This window comes from Chelonoidis abingdonii, chromosome 8 (assembly GCF_003597395.2).
Source record: "Chelonoidis abingdonii isolate Lonesome George chromosome 8, CheloAbing_2.0, whole genome shotgun sequence".
Taxonomy (NCBI): Eukaryota; Metazoa; Chordata; order Testudines; family Testudinidae; genus Chelonoidis; species Chelonoidis abingdonii.
In genome coordinates, this window is record NC_133776.1 from 1,408,457 (window position 1) to 1,415,878 (window position 7,422).

A 7,422-nucleotide genomic window follows, 5' to 3' on the forward strand; every position below is an offset into this window, starting at 1 on the left:
GCCCTGTGAATTTACAATATAAAGTGTCCACAGACGCACCTCCATTGATTTAACCCTTGATACAGAGGCTATTCTGTTGTTATGGAACTTGGACACTGAGCTCTGATCTCTGCATATGAGAGGAGGTGTTTTAAATCACACCTTTAGTTAAACTGGTGCAACTGTGTGTGGAGACCAGGCCACAATTGGCCCTTGACTAAATCATGTAACGTACCTGCGCCTTAGTTCCCCTCTCTGTAGAACAGGGGTGATACTTCTCTCCATAAAGTGTTTTGAGATCTATCGATAAACGGTGCCATAAAAGTCATGGAGAATCTAGAAATATCTCGGTGGATTTCTGAAATTCAGGTTGTGGCATGTGTAGGGCATGATCAAATCGTGGCTCAGGACACTGGAACATCCTGCTCTTGCCAGTGCTGGCAACTTGAACCCAAAAAGTGCTTAATAGTATTAAACTGCGCATGTAACAGGGTGGCCTCCTCCTAAGGTCCAGGAAGCCTGGAGCCAGGGGCAGCTCTAGACATTTCGCTGCCCCAAGCACGGTGGCATGCCGCAGGGGGTGCTCTGCCGGTCGCCGGTCCCACAGCTCCGGTGGACCTCCCGCAGGCACGCCTGTGGGAGGTCCACCGGAGTCACAGGACCAGCGGACCCTCCGCAGGCATGCCGCCGAAGGCAGCCTGCCTGCCGCCCTTGCGGTGACCGGCAGAGCACCCCCTGTGGCATGCCGCCCCAAGCACGTGCTTGGCGTGCTGGGGCCTGGAGCCGCCCCTGCCTGGAGCTAGAGGCCACCCTGTTCAGTAGGCCCATCTTTGCCATAATTAGCTGTCTCCCGGCCTATGGGTGCTGGACGAAGTGGTGTCAGATCACAGCCTGAAGCTTGGGCCTCATAAAAGGGAATAAAACACAGTTTAGTGGAGGAACCACAGGGAGCAACCTGGGCTGCTGTGAAAGGCCATGAAGTAGGGTCTGCAAGGACTCAGGGAAGTAGCCTGGATGTCAGCACCCTAATGCAGAGTGTAGAAGACAGACAAGTAGCCCTGAGTGCTGAGACCATGCGAGGGACTCTGTGGAACCCCATGAGAGTTCAAGCTCCATCCCAGAGGAGAGAGACTTAAAGGGAGCCCGGAAGGTAGGTGGAGGAGGAATCCCTGGCCACAAGGGGGTGCATGGGAGTCAAGTGCCCCTGTTAGTGTGTTTGTGTGACGTTACAAATAGCTTTAGGTACGCCAATGACTGTGCTATGGGATGCTCAGCGACAGATGATCCCACTCAGGCGGACAGGGGAGAGAGCTGAAAGGAATCTACAAAGAAGACAGACATCTTGGTTGAAGTGCTCTGGGTCATGGTGTTACAAAGCTATTTTTAAGTATTGTAGAAGGTAAGAGAGAAATGTGGTTTTCGTGCACCACATCAATCTAGGGGCTAATCACTTGCTCTGAAGAGGGGAAAAGAGCAGGCCAATTGCCTACTAATGAGTACAAATCCTGTCCCTATTGTAAACAAACGATCATGAAAGGTCACAGGTACTTGACAGAAGAACTGCTGTTTCAGCCTCAGCCCACATCTGACCCTGTAAGAGACGTCTAAACTTCGTCACAGTGCTGGCAACTTAAATCCAAGTGAAAGTGCTGCTGGATGCATGACAAGATGCACAATGAATTTCAGACTGACAGACCGGCCGGAAGGACTATGTTGTGTGTCTTTTTTCAGCTAAGGAAGCAGAATTAAAGTAACACTGCGCTGATGTACTGGCTCTGAGGCTGCTGAGAGCTGCAAAGATTGAGTGTCTGACAGGTGTGCTCCTCCAGCTACTGTCTACCTGTGATACTAAGCAGGACCATTCTTCTGAAGACAAAAGAAGCTGTAAGATATTACAGCTCACTTCACAACCACTGTGTGGCAATTGCACCAGGACATACCCTCGTGCTTGGCTTTTGTGGGAGAACATGCTGCTTATTTTAAGATGCTCTTTACTAACGAAGAGACATGAAAGCTGAACAAAGGGCACTTCCTCTGCAGTGATTTGCCTGTATCATTGATGGCCACAGGACAGGAGGCCCTCCTGCTTCTTTGGAGCAAAATAATTTCACTGTGTGAGTGTTTCATTCATTCAGTGGCCAAGATTATTTGCTGAATAATTTCTACAAATAAATCTTGCTTTGTAGACTGTCCATGAGCAGTTCTGCACCTGTATTCAACATCTGAAATTCAGGCTGTGCCAACTAGATGTTATTGTTCCAGCTCCTTGATTTCCAGCTCCGGATTTCTGCAGCAGGTACTCACTTTGACAAGTTCCAGCTTCACTTCTACAAAGGTACAGGTGGGCACGTGCATGCACACAATCAGAATTCACTTTCCACAAACATTCCTGCCAGTGACTGCAATCTCTACATTATTTACAGTAAATGAAGGCAGAAAAGGTGCAGATATGGGCTTAGTGAATGCAATGAATAATTAATTCTTCAGAACTGTGTGCATTATTTACTCAGCTCCATTCTACATCAGCTGTTGGCTTGGCACTGTACGCAGGAGAGGGCACAGTCGTGCCCAAGGATTTCCCATACACTACAGTCCAGACGCAGAGTGCTCCAAAGATTACAGGAGATAGTCCAGTCTGGTGTTGGGCTGTTATAACAGGCAGCTTTGAGCTCAGCAAACAAGCAATAAAGTTAAATCAACATTTGTCTTGCTTTATCTTTTTCTTCTACTGATGGACCAAGTTGTCCCCTTCCTTCTTGCTGAGTACAACTGCCTTGTCCTGGTGACAGTTCAGATTTAGTTTCTCCCAGCAGGTGCCAGGCATGAGGTGATGCAAAGATGGATCCTAGGGTGAGAGTGAATATACGAGGGGTGGGATGGTGCTAGATCACTGTCCCCATTGCTTTCATTTTTAAATAAATAAATATTTCTCCTGTGTGTGTGAAGTGAATCTGCTGCATGTGAGCCATGCTGTGATGTACTGAATTGGCAGGGACAGTTCACGCATTTGGGGAGCTCTATACTACTCCCCTCAAATTGTCACAGTGAGGGGTTGATTCTGAAGCCTGTTGCATCAGACATGTCCAGTTATTCTGGGACTGTGGATGGAGTAGGAGGGGGGGAAATTTGGCATTTTGTCCTACGGGAACACTTGTTTTTGTCTCAAATTGTGAGCAAGTGCACATCGCAAAGATTCTGGTGGAAAAGAAGTTTCAAAATTTGACTTGAAACATTTTGTTTCAACATTTCTGGGCAAAACGTTTTGACATTCCCCAACTCGAAGTGTTTTGGTTTAGTGAACTGACTCGCCATGCAGTGTTTTGAGTCAGTTCAATACTAAACCCCACTTTTCCCAGTAGTAGTGCATTGCCTCATAAGAGTTCTAGGTTAGGAAACTGACGGTACCATTTTCCCCTCGGCGCCAGGCTACCTGGTTCAACTACCTCTCCCGTAATGTACCCCAAGATACGTAACTCCCATGGTGTGCCATCAGAGGAACTCCACATTGCAGTATGGGAGTTGTAGTCCTCCAGCCAATAGAAGTGAATGAAAGTCTGAATTACTTTCATGAGGCAACTTGTTGATAGGGAAACTCAGATTTATTTGTTTAAACTGATTCAAAACTAAATGTTTCAAGTCAGTTAAAAAATAAAATAGTCTGAGTTGGGTTGAACTGACCTGAAATAAAATGTCTCGATTTTCCTGATGGAAAACTGAAAATTTTTAGCAAAATCAAAATTCTCCTGCAGAAAAATTGGATTTTGTGGGAAGTGCATTTTCTGTCATAATGACTTTCTGACAGAACATTCTAGAATGGCTCCGGAGCAGAGTCTGAACTTAGTTCTGCCTCCCCCAGTCCAGCCCCTGCCTGTATATGTGTTTTGAAAGCTCAGTTTGCAATTGCAGATGGTTTCTGAGGGAGAAGGGCCTGAAGTGTTAGTTAAGGAAGTGGAAAAGCAGGAAGTGAGGGCATTAATGCTGCCAGGGAGTGGGCATTGGCAGCTGTCAGGGCAAGCTCCAGTTCCTATATATATAAAAGCACCAGGTGTGAGAGGCTCGTCACACAAACCAGCAAAACAAAGTGCTTGGCAGGAATCTGTAAAAAGCAGCAATATTTCTTTGCTCAAGGCACAATGTCCACCTAGCAATGGGACCCACCCTGTCCTCACCTTTTCCTTCCATATGCTAGATATAGCTACAAGCTTTTATGGCTTTTTCATTCTACCTCTGGAAAAACCTGGTAAATAGCAATAACATTTAATATTGTACACTGCTCTAGTGCCTTCTAGGCTGAAGGATCTCAAAGCATTTGACAAACCCTGCAGTACTTGCTCCCATTGAAGTAAAGGAGTGAGGACGTTAAAATGTGGTGCTGTACGTGCCCAGCCTGGGGGAGGATATCAGCCAGCACGCCCCCTGCACAACTGTGGGATAGAGGGCAAACTTTTGCCAATCATCTAAATGGACCGGCCTGCCCCAAAATAGCTGAAAGTGACAGGTGTTTGTACTGTGCTCATCTGTCCTCTGAGGACATGCAGTGTCTTGGTGATGGCAGAGGGTGGGCAACTGCGTGGGGCAGCAAACACCTGGGGACTAACTCTTCTTTCAGGGGCACCAACGGACCCATGCACATGTTCCCTGGCTCCATGGCTGGCACCCTGAGCATTGTATTTACCCAGGTCCTGGCCTGGATTCCACCAGCAACACACAGACAAGCCTCTCACACCTGGTGCTTTTGTATATAGGAACTGGATCTTGCCCTGACAGCTGCCAATACATAATCCCTGGCACCCCTCTGGCCTATCTGTAAGCAAAGGAGAGGATTTCTGGCCAACATGACTCCATGGTGCAGTGAATAGGGCCCAGGAGCGAGAGGCAGGAGACCTGGCCTCTATTCCTGGCTCTGCCACTGACTCAGTGTGTGATACTGGCCAAGCCCCTTCATACCTCTGTGCCTGGGTTTCTCCACCTGGAGAATAGGGATAATAAGGGTTGCTAACTTCTCTTGAGTGTGCTGAGATCTGAGAGTATTATTTCTGTGTGCTGGCCATCCACGCATGGCTTGGTTCAGTGCTGTGTCCTGCTCCTCTGCCCTTTGTCTCAGGAGCTCTTCAGCGCGGGCACTGCACCTTTTCTTGTGTTCTGACAGCACCTGACACAAGGGGCTGCTTCTACAATTTAACCAAGTAAATTCAACCCTGTACTGTTACTAAGCAGTGGGTGTCATTTCTTACCATGCTGCAGCTAAACACTTACAACTTCTCCAGAGCGCGGTGTGACTGCTGCTGGGCATGAAGTCTGCCTGGGAAGCCATCAAGGCTTTGCTGAGCCCCTGAATAGGTCACAAATCTGCGACAACGCAGGACTCCTGTTATTGTGCCGCGTGCCAAGGTCACTGAACTCCAGAGCAGCAGGGGGCTAGAACTCGGATCCTCCTGCTCCAATACCATAGGACTCTTCTGCATGAGCTGAGGAGAATTTCCTAACGCTGCTGTTAATCTAGGGCCTGTGACACAAGGGTAGGCAGTTCTGTTTCCATGCCGCAGTGGGATGTGATGACACATACACAGCTTGTTTTGCACTGGTGCAATCAGTGTCCCCCATACGCTTACAAGACATGCCTAGTGCCCAGGGAGCTGGCAGTTCTGTTTCCATGCTGCAGTGGGAGGTGGAGTTGGTTTGTTTTGCACTGGTGCAATCAATGTGTCCCATTACTAAAGCACACTAAGGCCAAGGGGAGATGGAGATGCATTATTCTCCTTTTAGAAATGGGAAAACCGGATTAATGTGACTTGGTGAAGGTCACACAGTGAATCAGTGGCAGAGCGAACGTCTAGGAGCTAGAAACTCCTGGATTCTGTCCCTGATCTAATCCCTTGACCACACTGACAAAAACCTTTCTTGCTGCACCTGCCTTCCATGTTCCGGCCAGAGCAGGGAGCAGTTCCTGTCTGCTGTGCAGGGGATGGCTGGAGTGTAGGCCCTTGGGGGCCCGGGTGGTCTCTCCTATTGAAGCACTTGATTTGCTTTTGTGGGTCAGAGATTAATGAATATTTCTCTCATCAAGCGGGGCAATAGGTGCCGTAGCTTTTTCTCAGCTGTTTCCCTGAGAGCAGGAAGGTTTCTCCTGCGTGTAGAAGCCTGATTGCTCCTGCAAAAGGCTGAGATGAAGGAGCAGCCATGCTCCAAAGGAACCGTGGCAAGTGGAGCAGGGAAACGCTCGGCACCTGTCAGCTGTGGAGTGACTTGCCCTGTTCCTGGCTCCCATATGTTGAAATCCTCTTGCTGCTCTGGCTAATGCTTTAGATCAGGGGTCCCCAATGTGGTGCCCGTGGGCGCTGTGGCACCTACCAGGGCTTCCATGTGCACCCGCCTACTGGCCACCAGACAAGCAGACATCAAAATGCCACCGAGAAGTGGCAACGTCAAGAAGCACTACCGCCGAAATCCCACCAAATTTCAGCGGCATTTCAGTGGCGACACCTCTTGATGCTCCTTCACGGTGGCATTTTGGTGGCAATGCCTCTTGATGTTGCCACTTCATGGCGGCATTTCGGCAGGTGCTTGTCTGGCAGCCATGGTCCTCGGCACCTAGTCGTCTGGCGCCCGCCCCATGGAAAAGAATGGGGACCACTGCTTTAGAGCCAGCTCCTGCCAGGGGCTGGGTGCTCTCCGTTCCCATGGACTTGAAGAAAAAGGAGCCCACAGAGCAGCATGGAGGGCGTGCCATCACAGGCTTTGTGCAGCTTTCTGTGGCTCCGTCAGGTACTACAGTGACAGATGTGATATAGCAGGAGTAGGCAACCTATGGCATGAGTGCCGAAGGTGGCACGCGAGCTGATTTTTGGTGGCACTCACACTGCCTGGGTCCTGGCCACCGGTCGGGGGGGGGGCTCTGCGTTTTAATTTAATTTTACATGAAGCTTCTTAAACATTTTAAAATCTTATTTACTTTACATACAACAATAGTTTAGTTATATATTATAGACTTCTAGAAAGAGACCTTCTAAAAACGTTAAAATGTCTTACTGGCAGGCAGAACCTTAAAGTAAAGTGAATAAACAAAGACTTGGCACAGCTCTTCTCAAAGGTTGCCGACCCCTGTGATACAGAAACCCAGACAGAGAAACAGGGCCCTCAGCCCCTGGGCAGGAGCAGACCTGAGCTGAAATGAGCTCACTCTGTGCTGGCCTGTGGCCATGCAGGGTAGTAGCCAAGAGCCCCAGCTGCAGCAGGTCGCTGGTGCTCGGCGCTGTACAGCCAGGCCCCGCCCCCCAGAACCCGAGCACCGGACACAGAACAGCAGGTGGGGGACACGGGCCCTGGCACGGCCTGGCCCCAGGGGGCGCGTGTCTGTCCCGGACCGGCCCGGGACGCGGCGCCTCTCCCGGCTTCCCCGCTAGGGGCGTGTGGCCCGGCTGGGAGCGAAGCCGGCTGCGCCCT

General features: G+C 49.7%; 1 protein-coding gene across 1 annotated transcript in view; it reads left to right on the forward strand.

The window, feature by feature from the left end:
- The first annotated feature begins 6,659 nt into the window (after positions 1 to 6,659).
- The window catches only part of TMEM44 (transmembrane protein 44), a 21,323-nt gene continuing 20,560 nt past the window's right edge, over positions 6,660 to 7,422 (forward strand). Inside the window, 1 exon segment of the mRNA XM_075068961.1 lies at positions 6,660 to 6,739. Within this exon segment, the coding sequence (XP_074925062.1) occupies positions 6,660 to 6,739 (80 nt within the window).